This window comes from Trichogramma pretiosum, unplaced genomic scaffold, assembly GCF_000599845.2.
Source record: "Trichogramma pretiosum strain Unisexual culture from Peru unplaced genomic scaffold, Tpre_2.0 scaffold12, whole genome shotgun sequence".
Classification (NCBI taxonomy): domain Eukaryota; kingdom Metazoa; phylum Arthropoda; class Insecta; order Hymenoptera; family Trichogrammatidae; genus Trichogramma; species Trichogramma pretiosum.
The window spans coordinates 1,378,697-1,395,420 of record NW_019641690.1 but is presented as its reverse complement, the minus strand read 5'-3'; the positions used below and the strand labels follow the sequence as shown (position 1 = coordinate 1,395,420).

At 35.7% G+C, this 16,724-nt stretch overlaps 1 protein-coding gene across 3 annotated transcripts; it reads left to right on the top strand.

The window, feature by feature from the left end:
* The first annotated feature begins 97 nt into the window (after positions 1-97).
* Positions 98-16,530, top strand: LOC106652439 (acyl-CoA:lysophosphatidylglycerol acyltransferase 1-like). Of its 3 annotated transcripts, XM_023461796.1 has the most exons (7): positions 9,460-10,512; positions 11,044-11,239; positions 12,130-12,347; positions 12,420-12,634; positions 12,697-12,970; positions 13,041-13,192; positions 13,263-16,530. In XM_023461796.1, the coding sequence occupies exons 2-7, from the start codon at positions 11,127-11,129 to the stop codon at positions 13,497-13,499; spliced, it is 1,209 nt and encodes a 402-aa protein (XP_023317564.1). In that variant the 5' UTR covers positions 9,460-10,512; positions 11,044-11,126; the 3' UTR covers positions 13,500-16,530. The 3 variants fall into 3 exon arrangements, with proteins under 3 accessions (XP_014226883.1, XP_023317564.1, XP_014226873.1); XM_014371397.2 differs by lacking the exons at positions 9,460-10,512; positions 11,044-11,239 and adding an exon at positions 98-300; XM_014371387.2 differs by having other exon boundaries at positions 9,460-11,239.
* Positions 16,531-16,724: the final 194 nt, after the last annotated feature.

Sequence of the window (16,724 nt, the reverse complement as noted above, 5' to 3'; positions counted from 1 at the left end):
AATCGGCTTCTCGCAAATGTTGCGGTTTGCCGTCTGCAATCTAAGCTCGTAGCAGACCAAAATAGTGTACACTGTGCATTTATGTCTCTCACACGTACGGAGTTCTCACGAAAACGTTTAACTTTTAGTGCCTTGAAACGTTTTGAAATAATTGAGTTATAGTAAAAATTAAACAAAAAAAGTGAAATTAATACAAGTTTAAAGTAATCAAAAAAATATCAATCATTTCTACAAAATTTGTGTGAAAAATTGTCAAACCTGCCATGATATGTCGTCGACGGCACTAATAATAAAACACAGGTAAAAGAAATTATCGAAATTTGTATTTATAACGTTCGAGACCACGTTTTTAGAATTACGGTTATGCGGTTTTTTGGTATTTTGATTAGACATTTTTTACCGTTCATAGCGCCACGTTAGTGCGCAAAGTACAAAATAATGAAACGATGCGCATCTGCAACTTTTCAAAAAGTACTAGAATTAAATTTCTTTCGGGACTTATGATCGATATTCAATAAATCGTATTTCCTCGGCAAGTATAGAATCGATCTAATTATCCAGCCCCCACATAACATGGCCTATTACTCGAGCTCAATGAAACTTTTCAGCATCATTCTCTTGCAATCATCATTATTAATTCAGAGAGAGAATTCAATGAATTTAGAATCTATCTATGTGATATAAATCGTGTAAATTATTCCGAGTACATCGCTTATTTATGCGGTTTTTAGTAAAAATCTATTTTTAAGTTTCTCTAACATCAAATCGCTATGATTAAAGAAAAACATTGGTCGTCGATTCCTTGAGTTCTTGCGTCATGATCATTATCTGAAAAATTCAACCTAAATGCTGATCATCAATCCATAGCGTACATTTTACTTCGAAAAAATATTTTTTTCCTCGTAGAAATCAATCCTCGTTTACGTCTGTAAGTAATTCTGAAGTAATGAAAAAACTACCCATAATTTACACATGTAATTTGCTATTAATATTTTGGTTTGGAAAAACTTTTTAATGGAAAAATTTTAAGATTATACGCAAATGGATTAATAATCTTTGTTTTCCTTCGTAAAATTTTACTTCCATTTTATACTCGTCTAATATAAATTAAAGTGTATAAGTCACCGCTGCATCATTCGAATCAATAAACCTTCATTTGCATAGCTACGTATTTATTCAACAGCTTCTATATATTAGTTATTGTCTTTTATATATCGTTGAAATTTCAATCGAATTATAAGTTCACTTTTATATCTTTAATATAGTTTTGAATATTCGAAAAAATATAAATGATAATTCAAAAATGTAATTGAAGAATGGCGCTACTCAATTATTACAATTTACAAATTTCGAATATTAGTGCCTTCTGAATACATGAGTTTCCTAGAAAATGTACCGTTTGATATAGAATTGTTCTCATTAGAATATGATAAAATACATTGCGTGTAGCCTTAGATTATGTGAGTCATCACATTATGATACATCAGTACAATTTAATATAACTTGTGTTCCTCACGACCTATGATACACATTGTGTTTAATTTATTTGTCATTTTTTGGAGTGCATTTCGTATTTTTGCAAGAAAAAAAGTTTTTCCTCAAGTTCAAGTTTTTACTTGAAACTTAGAACACAAAAAAATTAAAATAAAAGAAAATGAATAAACTCAATTTGCTTTTAAATTCGTTTATTTTAATAACATAGAAAATCTTTAACATTTTATAACGTTAGATATTAAAAAGTATTGCAAAAATGCATATAACACTAGGTTTGGCCTACACACAACGATTTGATTAATTCTGTTACTGGAGCATAAATTGAAACATGTTGATACAATGTACGTGCAGCATTTTATATTTCAGTGGGCAGAATTAATCAAAGGGTAGTGTATTCGCCAAGCATATATTATATAAATCCTCATTCATCAACTCCTCGATGATCATGCGACAGCATAGAATCGGCAATCGAAAGTGTATCAGCTCGTAGAAACAATCTAGTGCCCAAGACCGGAAAAATTTTCTTGAAATTATCTCGCACAGGTGCAATATACATTTATCTCTATGCTTTTCCGGGAGAAGACATAAACTTTGCGATTGCGCGAACTTGAAGAAGTCCGAAAATGTCAGTAGTTTTGCCGCCTCTTCGGGTCGTAATTGAATCAAGTCGTAAACCGACAAGTCCGAATTTATCATTATCTTTTTGGCTATACCGGTGAATTCCTCGTCGTCCTCATGACCATATTTTTCAAGTTTCATCGACTTCTCGAACAATCCATGCTCGGCGAACAATTTCATGATGATTAGAGCGTCGCTTCGATCTAGTTGGTATCCTTTTTTCTCAAGATGATCGACAACGGCCAGAGCACCAGACGCTATTCTAAATTTAAATTGGATAAGACGAACACACGGTTTAAATCCCTTGCCGAAGTAACTTTCAGTAGGGAAAATGAAGTTAGACAGATCAGCGCCATTATTCAACAGAAAATCGACATTATTTGGCAAAAGATTCGCTACGGCCCATTGAAGTGGTGTTTGTCCCCACTTGTCGCGGGCGTCGATGTGCACCGTCTGCTGCATATCGTTGTTGATCGCGAAGAAAAATTTCGCTAAGTCATCGTCGTAAATATTTTTGCAAATAATATGCAGAGGAGTAAACCCCCCTATATTGGCCCAATTGGGATGGGCACCTCTTCTTAACAATGATTCAGCTTTTTCCCTGTTATTATGGCGTAGAGCCAAGTGCAATGGCGTGTTACCAAATATGTCCAGGGCATTGACCTGCACTGGCTGATATTTTTCGTTGCTGAGCTCGAATAACATCTCAACGAAGTTATCATCAAATGTTTGCATGCAAATAGTGTGCAGAGCTGTTGATCCCCTCTTGTTAGTCAAATTAGGGTTGCCCCCATATCTCAGCAGTAGTCGTACCGTCGTCTCACAATAATAGGTCAAAGCCAACTGTAATGACGAATTACCCGTTTGTTGTGCGAGGACATTAGGATCTTGACCGACCTCGAGGAATTTCTCGACGACGTGGTCACAACCAAACATGCAGGCTACATGAAAATGAGTGACGCCACGATTGTCGATGCAATTCACATCGTATCTGTTGTACACTTTAAAAAGTTCGTTGATTACAGTAACCAGACAAGGGTTTAGCCATCTAGCCGTGTAGTGGATTGGTGTGGTGCGATGCAATAGAGGCTTGCCGTATTCATCAATTTCAGGCTCATCTTTGTAGCCAGTGCGAGCGACAAAATTGACGAATCGTACTTCTGCATCATTGTACGGGTGTCCATATAAGTAAATATTTATGGAATCGTAGATAAGACGTTCGATTTCTTGGGGACGAAAAATGTCTCGTAGATTAGGTAGTTGGTCACTCCAATCACTGATTAAGGGATTAAGTTGATGCAGAAATTCACGTCGCTCTTTTTCTATTTCCCAGTTGACATTTTTTTGTAGTTGATTCAATTTTTCTAATTTTTCTCGGTTAACTGGAGCCACGTGTTTGAAAACATAGTCGCTTCTAATTCTGCCTTGGTCATGGAAACTTTCACCAGATTTTTCGTTGAACTCGAACATAATTTTATGCACTCACACACAAACACGATCGCTTACAATTTAAGATATTTTTTATTCACTAAATTTTTATTTTCACGAAAATTACAGGATCGTTATTTTTTCGTTCGCGTTGAGGCGTCGTTACACGTGCACTTACGATTGAATACGGTTATCGAGTACAATTGAAACAGTAGCGGGAGTCGGGCCGGGTGATCACTACTCGCTTCTGCGCAGAAGAGCGATACTCTCCGAAGATCACTCTGTCGCCCCAAGGCCCAAGTTTTATTGCTCTTATTATAAATCGTACGACGATTCAGATAGCAAGCTCAGATAGCGAGCGCAATAGTGTAGGTTTTTAGCATCAGGACGGTCTAGTTATGAATTATACATATGCAATTGTGAAATAAAAATCAACGCTTATTATTATTTCACTGATGAGATACGTTATTTTCTGAGGAACTATTCCAAGCACATGACTGCAATGAGTTTGAGAAATTCTTATATGCAAGAAATTATTCATAAAAACTAGATTATCATCTGAAGTGACATACGGATACATTTGCATATATTTTTAACAATGAATAAAAAACGTAATCTTAAGGTGATGCTTTGGCCACAATTTTTACCGACCGAGCATAGAAAATGTATATTTTCTTAACTTTTTTTCCAGGCTGATTTTCGAAAAACGGCTCTGTGGAGCCCTCCATATTGTTGCTGTGAACAACTGCGAAAAATTTCAGCCAATTTCATCGGATAGTTTTCCCGGAAAACAGGATCAAAATTTTTTATCCTGCAAACAGTGATCAAAATTTTCGATCCCGTTTTCCGGAAAAACTACCCGATGAAATTGGCTGAAATTTGGTGCAGTTATTTACAGCTACAATACGGAGGGCTTTCCACAGAGCCGTTTTTCGAAAATCGGTCTAGTAAAAAAGTTATTTCAATTTACATTTTCAATGCTCGGTCGGTAAAAGTTGTGGCCAAGGCATCACCTGAAGTTACATATTCATCTGTTCATACTAACAATATTTGAACCAATTTAAAATTCTAATGGCGACGATCTTTTCGAGAATTTTTTTTGACCTTTTAAAACTAAATATACAGCAAAAAAGCTTTTTGTAATACCGAGTAAATAGATCATTATACAATATATCATAAATTGTAAAAAAAATTACTATTCATTCTAAAATTTGCCGCCCCTATCCGCTGTCACCCCACACCACGGAGTGCTCCATAATCCCCCACCGATCATAAGTCATACAGACTCTATTTCTCGACGTACAAATCGATTTAAAATTGTCTTGGCTTGTTAAATTGTACATTGATTCTTTAACTATCAAATATAAATTCAAATGTAAGTCATTGCGACATGATTTGGACGGTCAAACGACACGTACTGTCGGCGTCGCTTACAATTAGAAAGTGCATACATGTGATCAAATTTTGTCTCGAGAAAGCTATGCTAATGACTAATATCCCATGTGTTTCAGTTCAATTAAGTATCTGGAGCTATACTCGTGTCTTCTATTGCTTCGGCCACATGTTTTTTTACTGTCTCAAAATAATACTCAGTGAACGTGAATATTTGTGTAAAAAAAGTAAATATTTTATATTGTGAGCGACTTTTTTTATGTGAGTGAGTACGCAGAACGATGTCTTCTTCCGTTAAATTAGAAAAATTAAGAAGTTTAGTCGAAAATGTTAATTTGGAGGACGACGACGAGCGAGATAAATTTCGCTGTCAACTCGACCCTCTAATCAGCGATTGGATGGACGAACTTCCCGATCTCCGAAACCTTTTTCGAGCACACGAAATCGAATGGCTTCTCCAGGATTCAATAAGAGACACCGACGATGAGGATCGCCACGAGGGAGAACGATTCATCCAGTTTGTGGCCCGAAGCGGCTACAGAGACGAACCCAAATTCGATGAAAGCGGCAAGCCATTGAGGCGTCGTACCACACCAGTGCATCACGCAGCTAGATACATTAAGAGTAACGAAGAAATCTTTGATATGCTTTTCCATGTGTATGATGAATACGACGTGAATTACGTAGACGAGGACGGCCTGTCGCATTTTCACATCGCCTGCGAGTTTGGCTGTGAATACGTCGTTGAGAAATTCCTCGAGCTCGGCCAGGATCCGAATCACCTTGTACCGGAAACTGGTAATTCATCGTTACACTTGGCTGTACAATACGAGCACAAGAAAGTGGTCGAATTGCTGTTGAGAAATGGCGCAGATCCGAACTGTTTTAACGATATCGGACTGACACCACTGCATATTATTTGTCAGAAAGATGACGACGACGCTGGCACGGCGGAGCTATTCTTCGAGATTTGCAATAAGTTGCAGATAAACGCCCAAGACAAAAACGGTAATACACTGCTGTATACGGCTATATATCATGGAAACTTAGACCTTATCGAATTGCTGCTGAAAAATGGGGCCGATCCTAATTGGACCAACAAATCTGGTGACACTTCTTTGCACATCTTGTGCCGCAGAGTCCGGAAACAGGGCTTGTTACAGCTATTCTTCGAGATCTGTGCCGACATCGAGAAGACAGTGCGAATCGACGTTTTTAACAGTCACGGCGCAACACCGCTACAATTGGCCTATTGCAACAGCGACGAGGAGGCGATCAAATTATTGCTGATAAATGGCGCCGACCCTAATTCTACCAATGAACATGGATTTACTCCTCTGCACGTTTTAAGCATGAACAATTACGATGAGGCCGTGGTGAAGCTATTCTTCCAGATAAACGACAAAATGAAGCAGAAGGTGGAGGTCAACGTGAAGGACAAATTGGGCCGGACACCGTTGCAATGGGCCGTGGCGAATATTTCGTCGAATAAAGTCGATATACTTTTGGAACGTGGTGCTGATCTTTCTACCTTTGTCTTCCCCACTGAAGACTACTTTGGCGTGAGATTGGAACGAAGATTTAAAGAAAATTGGATGGTATTTAAATTGAGACTAGCGTTTGGCATTATGAGAATCATCAAGAGCCTCGAAAGAGGAGGATATGAACTATTTCAAAGCGACGTCATTTCGATCATGAAATTATTCGCTACTTACGAATTGTTCAAGAAATCGAGGGATTTTGAGATATTTTGGACTAAAAACGATAATTATACGAAAAAAGCGAAAAAAATTATGATAATTCCAGACCTGTCAATTTACGACTTGATTCAATTACGCCCTAGGGAGGCGGAGAAACAACTCTTGTATGCGGACTACTCCAAAATCGTGTGTAGAGATTATAAAAGAGAGTACAGAGAAGTATGTGTTGGGCACATGTGCGAAATAATTTCAAGAAGATTTTTCGAGTCCTGGGCACTGGATTGTTTCTACCAACTGATTCACTACCGACTGCCGATTCTCTGCTGTGACATGATCATCGAGGAGTTGTTGAACGAGGATTTATATAAAATATGCTTGGCGGCTACAGGCCAAAGACACGAAGACGATAAAAAAAATCAACAACGAACGTAATGATATGCCCATTAAAACGCCCAAGATTTAAAATATGTCGATCCGCTTAAAAGTTTTTTCAATGTTTTTGGCCTTAATGAGACTTTGCATCTACATAATTGGGCGTAAAATTTAACGCTCTTTCAGAATCGGATTCAGATTTAAGATTTGATGCTCAATTAAAAAGTTATAGTTGTCTTAAAAACAATATAGAAATGCTTCAGGCAAAAATGTAAATGTGTGTATTTTTAATAAAAGTTTAAATAATAAAATTAATTTTTCTCATAAAAATATCTTCTATTTATTTTACACTTATTAGTAACAATAAATATCATGGTTGCTGCTTATCATATTCTGATCTGCCAAACCTCGTACGACAAGCAAGCAAATAAAATTTGAAAAATTTATATTTAATTTCTATGTACCAGCTACGATATTAACTAAACTCTATATTTCTAAATGTCGGATTCATACCACAGCGATACAAAAATTCATTGGTTTTTTACTGGAAAACTAAAACTATTGATTTTATAAAAAAAAGAATACCGCGCCAATGATCATTTGAATCGATAAACCTTCATTTGCATAGCTACGTATTTATTCAACAGATTCTATATTAGTTATTGTCTTTTATACCTATATCGCTGAAATTTTAATCGAATTATAAATTCATTTTGATATCTTCAATATAGTTTATAGAATATTCGAAAAAAAATATAAATTATAATTCAAACATGTTATAGGGAATCGGTACTGACCAATAATTGCAAAATTATAATACATCAGTTTCCCAGAAAATTAACCTTCCGATGCAGAATCGTTCTTATTAGAATTTGATAATACATTGCGTGTTTTTTATGATAGATTTAAATTAACCTTAGATTATGTAAGCATCGCATTATGATACATCAATGTAACTTTATTAAAACAAGATACATTTACATTGTGTCCAATTTATTTACAATTTTTGAAGCTCATTTCGTATCTCCGCGAAAAATCGTTATAGAGTATAAAAGCAAAGACATTCCGATTTTTCCGAAAATTTTGCGTAAAAAAATGAAAAGTTGGACGTTACAGCAGCCGATTTCACGGAAACGATTGCGCACACCGCAACAAAGGCCGCAAAACGAAGTTCGCTCATCGACTTTTTGCTCGAAACAATTTTCTTTCGATCCATTCCAATGACTCGTCGGATAGTGAATTAATATCGGGGACTTCGATCGCACACGTGTATATTTACAAGAGCCCCAGTTACAAATCAATGATGTCATTGTCATTTAACCCATGAGAATCGGACTAGCCTGCATAGAATCAATTCGCATTTACTTGTCCGAGCGTCTCAAAAATACACGATCGTTTCGCGCGTCGATCGAGCATCAAAATTGCGCGCATATATATCGATCGGCCGCGCCTCCACATAATCTATACAAAAAGCTTTGCACGTAATTTCAAAAATCTGCAAAAGTTTTACCGATCGCGTCCGTCGTTTACGCGTATATTATAATTCTATGCGGCAACGTCGCGACTCTGCATTATGCATACGCACGCGTGTGAAGCTTTTAGTCACGTTTTTTTTTCACATTGTGCTGCAAGCTTCTTTACACGATTATCATGTATACCTAATCGTCCTATATATAGGTATTGTAATGTCGCGAGCGACAGCTAAAGAAGCGAGACACATGGCGACGCGTGTCATCCCTGCCTGTGTATACAAAAATAAGTATTACTTATACTTTTTTTTGCGTCATTCATATAATATTTGTACGCGATTGCTCAATAAGCTGTGCGTGCCAATCTCGCGTCGCGATCAGCGATACATTAATACATATAGTAACGCCAGGCACAATAATAATAAAAACTGTAACGATCTTACTCGCACGTGTGAATTCATTAAAAAAGGGGGCTTTTCGATATTCCAACTCGCTGTGTACATATTGTGACATTTGCTAGGCGTTTATGACAATTGCGCTGCCGCGGCAACGGCTCAAAATACACGCACGCATTCGAAAGCATGTGTGTAGGTGTATATACTGTATAATGCATATAATGTATATAAAAGCCCATAGCGTACGAGCAGGAGTAGGTATAAAGATCCGCCACGAGCAGCCCCCGCGCGACACGCAAACGCCTGCTATATGCAGTTTCGTCGTGTCTGCGCGACTGTGTCTATGTATAGATACATATATGCAGCGCGTGCATAAATACATGTACACCGCTTGTGTACTACTACTATATACAACGTAGGTACACAGCAGCACCGAGGTCTACTATATACGTGTATATATAGCGCGATACCCTCGAAAGAAGGCAAAAAAAAAGTCATAACCAATCGTCGTCGTTGTCGCGTCGCGCTTTATACCTCTCGTTTTGTATATCACATATACGGGCGCGAGTCGCAGATTTTTAGCAGTAGAACGCGGTAAGGCAACGATATCGCAACGATACATTATATCCATTACATTCGCCATCTCGTCGGTACGCGGGCGACACAGTGTATAGCAACATAGACTTTGATAATAATACGACAGTAGTTGTCATCGTGTATAAAGGTACCAATTATACACACGAAAAGGAGCGTGGGTAGCAACTATCTATCTCTGCTCCAAAATTGCCTTTATGTATCATACATCGGACGACATCTCGTCGTCATCGTCGTTTTACAATATCAAACATATCCGTCTGTAATCGATGTCTGCCTAGTATATATAAGTCTCGGTTTGATTATTCGCTCGAGTAACAGTGTCAAAGCCCCTGACGCCGCCGCCGCCGCCGCCACCGCAGCCGCGAAGCTCCACATTTATAGTCCGTCTCGTCGACTATATAGCTTATAGCGCGAAATCATCGTAGTCATCGTCGACGGATTATATAATTTTATAAAAGTTGGCGCAAAAAAAAAAAAACGGAGAAGAAAAGAAGAAATAGATAGACGGAGGAGACGTTACATATTGCGCGCAGCGCACGGATGGAGGATATCGTCGTGTACGCGCGAGACACAGCCAACTAATTCGGAGCAGCACGCAGCTACATAGCAGAGTGTGTGTGTGCTGTGTGTGCGTGACTCTGTGTACGCTGCAGACGTGTATTGTAGATATATATAGCGTACACATTGCACGCGCCAATATATACCGAGGAACAGTAGTGGAACAGTATATATAATACCGACTGTGCGTGTGCTGCTGCTACGAGAGAGAGAGAAAAAGTGCGCGCTTTATATTATTGTATCTATGCAGTGCGGTGTGCATAATGTACAGCATAGATAGCTAGGATAAAAAAAGTTGGCAACGAGTCTGATCGCCACTGCACACACGAGTGTGCATGATCGAAAAAGAGACACACACTTACTTCTTCGTTACATTGAATCGCAGAATTTCAACTCGGCTCGATTGAGATTACAACATTCGAGCTGTTTGATACATCGTGGCATGCGTCGCGATAAAGTGGTGCATTATACTTCGACCATTTACATATCGTAATTTGTCTTGGCAGTTCTTCTTTCTCTATCTATCTCTATCTCTCTCTCTCAGTGCCGTGCTGCCGTGTGTTTGTGTGCGCGCTATACGTGCATTGATGTCAGTTGGTGTGTTGTTGTATTCTATGTAAATACACGCGTATTGTATACACGCACATTTAAGCGGGACGACGGACGAAGCTCTGTGCTGGGCTGCTGTAGTGTACCCGACGAACGTGTGTACGTGTGTGGCGTAGGAGAGATGTTAGACAACAAAACGGCATGCTGCAGCAGCTGAGCCGCCGAGTGTCTGGCCAAGAAGCTCCGTGCCGAGATAGAGAGCATAAGAGAGGAAGAAATTCGCGATAAATCCGCAACGTCCGTATTACGATGCTGATGTTCGTGCTGGTCGGCGAGCAAAGTGAGGTTAAGGCTTGATAGTAGAGAGAGAGAGAGAGAGAGAAAGAGCGCAAAAACACATCGATTTGTTGCTGCAATTCGCTCGCAGGCTGAAAACACGATTTTATTTTATTTTGAATTTTTTTTCATTAGAGGAGAAAAAAAAAGACGCGAGAATAATCGTTCGGGCGATAAGTGCAGTGATAATAGTTCGATCGTGACGCAATCGAACAATTATGGGCCAACGGCCTAATACAGATGCCGAGGGTGATGTCTTGTTGTCGTCGAAACGCCAGGGTCTCACCGCTTCAATGACCTCGTCGACGTCCAACGATTCGCCCTTAGTCAGGTGAGACATTTCTCCGCCCGCCCCCGTGCGCGATGGCTCTTTCATTCCTTGAAATCATTTTTGTGTCATGGTTTGCTCAGTGTGTCGCGCCTACGAAATTATCATCATAGACTCGACTCGAGAGAATTGACGTAAGAACGACGTTCGAGTCGGAAATTTCGGGTGACTCAATTAGGAGCGAAGATAACGAGAATCGTTACGTATTACATTCGTAGCGTGCCAGAGTTATAACGTGATACGGTCGCGTGACGACGATGGTAATATTCCTCCCTGTATTTCTCCGAGTCGAGGAGTTTTACCTTGTTTACGTTGTACTTGTTGTGCACGTAAGGCATTGAGTTTTTTTCGTCAGCTAATTTTTTTTTATGGGTCGTCGATGAGCAATTGACAATTTTTCGACTGCTTTATTGTACTGTTGTAGGAGAGGAAACTTAGTTTATTTATAGATATCATTGAACGTTGTGGGTTGCCAGGGTTGATGATCTTTGACAAATGATCAGTGTAGGATTCTGCTCTTACTGTACGATAAATTAGAATTCCCTTTCAACTATATTATGAATCATCGTATTTATTATGTAGATAATTCAGAAAAATATGCATTTCATTACAATACATGTTGACAGTATACAGGGGAGGAAAGTGATAATAGCAGCTTGACTTTGCATAATTGCTTAATCTCAATGTTATCTCGTTTTGTTTAGAAAATTTCTTGTTTTATCTAATCCCACTTATTAAATATTAAAATTAATGACAGCAGACAGTTTGTTATGTCTTCTTTGCTCTATTTCTTTATTTTTATCTATTTTTGGATTAGTCAATACCAAATTATTATGTTATAATAATCATAACAGTTTTTATTAATTCAATGATCTCTTTTTGTTATGTTTCAGATTAATGAAAAACATACTACACTTTCTAAAATGTCTTTGCAGAGTGGCATTTGTACTGATAAACAATGTGTACTGCATACCCACTTATGTTATTTGGATGATGTTTCTGCTGCCTGTCAAAGCATATCACCCACAAACGTATTGGCGCATAGAGGGTCTTTTTTTCCATTGGCTGTTAGCAATGGTATCTATGTGGAGTTGGTCAGCTGGTTATGATGGTATGATTTACAATATTTTTCATTAAGAATTTTTAATAATAAAAGTTATAATTCCGAAAAAATTTTTCATAGTTGTGGAACAAGGTGATGATATTAGTAGAATCATTCATGATAGAACGCTGGTCATATCAAACCACCAGAGTACTGGTGATGTTCCTATTTTAATGGCCACTTTCAACGCTAAACCTAATGTGCTGCCTAATCTCATGTGGATCATGGATAGGATATTTAAATATACTAACTTTGGAGTAGTATCTCTCTTACATCATGATTTTTTCATTGCATCCGTAAGTTCAGATACAGTGATGTTTCAATAAGTAACTAAATAATTACATTTAATTTTTTCCAGGGCCGAAAAAAAAGGGAAGAAAGCTTACGCCAGCTACAAAAACATCTGAAGGAATCGTACGTACCATTACAAAGAAAATGGATGGTATTATTTCCAGAAGGTGGATTTTTGTGTAAAAGAAGAGAAACATCACAAAAGTATGCTAAGAAAAATAATCTTCCTATTTTGGAAAATGTAACTTTACCAAGAGTAGGAGCATTACAAACAATATTTGATATTGTTGGTCCTGTTCAAAATAATAACTCTTCTGAACAACAAATAAATACAAGATCTGGTAAGAATTAGTAATGAATGACAAAATTTTAAGTAATAATATTCTGATGAGACAATAATTTTATTTGCAGTAATGTCAGTGGTCAAACCTGAAATAAGATGGATTTTAGATATAACAATTGCATATCCACAAGGAAAACCAATAGATTTATTTACAATGATTACTGGCAGTCGACCTCCTTGCCAAACTGTACTATTTTATAGAATTTATCCTACATCAATGGTAAGTTCTAATTCAGAGTAATTTTTATATTATTGGTGAATGCAAAATAATGATTATTTTAATATTTAAGGTACCTAAAGAGCCTGAGCAGCTATCTAAGTGGCTGTATGATAGGTGGGCTGAAAAAGAAGCCCTTCTTGACAATTTTTATAAATATGGAACATTTGAGGGTACTCAAAGACTAAATACTGAAGATTCGAAAGTTCAACAAGATCTGTTACGTTATCTAGTTATTCACTTATTCTTCATTACGTCTAGTTACATTCACTATGGTATGTTTCAATATGTGTTATCTTATTTTTGGTAATTTGAATACAATGAATAGACCAAATTCAAGATGAAAGACTTTGATGACAAAGATTCAATGAATCTTAAAATTATTACCTTTGTGCAAAGAATAGTTATTATCTTTGTGATCCAAATGATTTGTGAGTGATTATTTGGTAGGTACTAATGTAAAGTGTTTGAAATGCTGATATAATCAAGCCATAATTAACGATTAAATTTTAATTTCGTGTTTCCTATTCTAAATACATTAAAATTTTTTCATGAACATGAATACTAAACAAACTTGCTAAATAAGCCAAAAATATCCGAGATTAAAATGAAATACAATTATCTGATATATCTTGATACGATGTAAAACTAAGTTTAATTCTGTTTCGTCTCGATTAGTGTGATTGAATTGAAATTATTTAATTTAAGCTTATTTTTCTTGATTTCTATTTACGCGTTTTTCGAGTTTAAAGTTCCTACAGTTCGAAGGAACATTAATGAATGAATGTTTTTCGATTCAGTATTGAAAGTACTGGAATAAAATCCGTATAAAGCTTGAGATTTGAAAATAAAATTTTAAAAGCATAAATATCATTATGAAATTATTGTAACGAACACCAATTGAAATGTGTGATTGCACTAAAAATGTAGCATAATGTTGTTGAGCGAAAGCGAACGTTTTTCAGCAGAAACAGACTAGCCCTAGTTTAAAGGGAAGAAAAGATATTTTAGCAGATTTTTTAACAATTATTTTTTACCAAAACACTGCGCTAAAGGTTATGCAGAGGCTTTTTTTACATTATTAATTAATAATCTTTACGGATGAATATGTGATTAAAAGTTTGTCCTTGCGGTTACGCATTGTCAGGACATTCATTTTCCTACAAAAAAGTGATTGCTCAATAACACTAAATAAAAGTCTCGACAGATTGAATTGGTTAAAAAAGCGCTGGAACAAAGTTTGTACGGAAAAAGACAACTTTTTGTCAATTAGCTTTATTATAAATAGTCTTGTACAGGAATAAAAAAATCATCACAACCAGGAATTGATTTTAATCTCGTATCGTATATTATAGTTATAAAACGAAATATAATTCTATGCACGTATTACTAATATATCTGCCATGAAATGTTTGTTTTAATTGAAAAAAATGAAAAGAAGAAAACGAAAAAAAATACTAATTGATTCAAAGATTTTATGATTCATTGAAAACTATACTTTCAACAGAACAATGGATGAATTAATCTTGTAAATTTTTGTTCTCATCTATAATTATAACTGAAGGGTTGTTCTATCAATCAATAAGTTATTTGCTGTGAATTATAATGACGACATTTCAAATTGATCGTGCCTTGCTCTTGCTAGCAATTATATATACTTATATGTATACAGTATATCACATTTTGTAAATAGAATTTTTTCGTAAGCTCCAAGAGCTTTGCAAGTATACATGCGTTATACATGTTACGAGTGTATAAATGAGCATTTACGTAAATGAAAATGTATGTGCGCCTCAATGTACACACGAATCAAAACAAAAATAGAAAAATCGATGTGTTTACGATGCGTCGAAAACGATAAAAAAGTGATTCTTTATATGGAAAATTACAAGAGTTAATTAGTTTTTTCACTCTAGCAAAATAAAAAAGATGATTATGGTGGGAATCGTACATATTAAAAATGAGCGAAAAAAAGTAAAAAATTTTTACCGACCATCTTACAAATAATTCACTAGATTGCTATGACTACTAATAATTAATTCAATGTATATTTTATTATCAATGAGCTCATAACAAAAGATTTTAGATGTTTGTAGCTTAATGGATTCTTGACGTAACTTCATAAAAGTTTTCATCAATTTTTCCGTGATAATCTTGCATTATGTGAAAAGAAGAGCTTTTAATTTTTTTCTACAATCTATTTACGATTCACTTAGCTTTGTGTACTATTCAGAACTACAGAAGTTAATTGTTTTTAACATATTTTTATAAATAATATTTCGAAAATTGTGTGATAATTGCGTATCTTTTTCTGTGTTAACATCACATAAACGTAGGTGTATAAAAATCTCGAATATGGATTACTATACTATTTGTCGTAATTTTTACACGATAAGCTTCACTAATCACAAGATCGACGGAAATTATTACCGATTTTATTGTTTTTATATACTAGTATAATATGCATCAAAAGCAATTTTTTCTGAGTTGTGAGTTGTGTGTGTATAAATATTAAGGATCAAAGTGCAGTGATTAATTGAATTTAAGTAAATCATTGTATTATATGATGTACCTATCTCGATTTATTATTGATTGTAAATGCATAATATCACAAGTCACTCGTGCGCATAATTTCTGTAGATTTTCAAATAATATTGTTAGTGATTTCTTTACAGATTGTTAAGTTTTCTACTTATGAATCCAATTTTTTATAAGTTCTGGTATGATATTTACTAGCTTTCACGTAATTTTCTGCACTGAATTTGCCTTTAAAGGTCGAATTTTCAAAAAGTTATGCACGTATGCGTAAAAAACTTCAGCCGTTCATGTGCTTTTATAAACGATATCGTATGATAAGCAAGTACTAAAAATTTACTGCTAAAAGTATCAACAGTGTACAGTACATAATATATATAAAAAAATCTTAAGCATATGTATTATAAAAAAGTAAAAGCAATGAGACATGCGCAAAATACTTATTGTATACGTTCATAATTGTTTCAAGGTTCTCAAATGTATTATATCACTGTTTTTTCTTTCGGTCCACGATTTTTCCTCGTAAGTTAATAACGAAAAAATAAGACAAAAAATGCAACGTCTAACGACGACGGTGTAGAACATGATGTATTTTTACAAAGCTATCGCGGAAGGTGAAAAAAAAGTAATGGGGTTCGACAAGCAACAATTATACTTGTAGATTACTAAAGACCAACGAAACGGCATCAATAGCTGTGGACAGAGTGAGATGATATTGCACTAATAAGACGCGTCAGATAGAAAGTCTGTGAGTTTTAAATCAAGCAAGCATAATACTAATGAATAATAAATTGTATGAAATCAAACTTCAAACTTTTGATCGTTATTTCTTCATTATTTATTCATATAATTCACATTATATACATTTGTTAAATTTCACATGTATTTTTACATATCTATAAGATAAAATAATTTATACTACATAAGCGCGTACTTTCTATTATAATACAATTAATGTTTTTTGCTGTTTTAACTTTCGAACGGCACGTGTATTTACAAT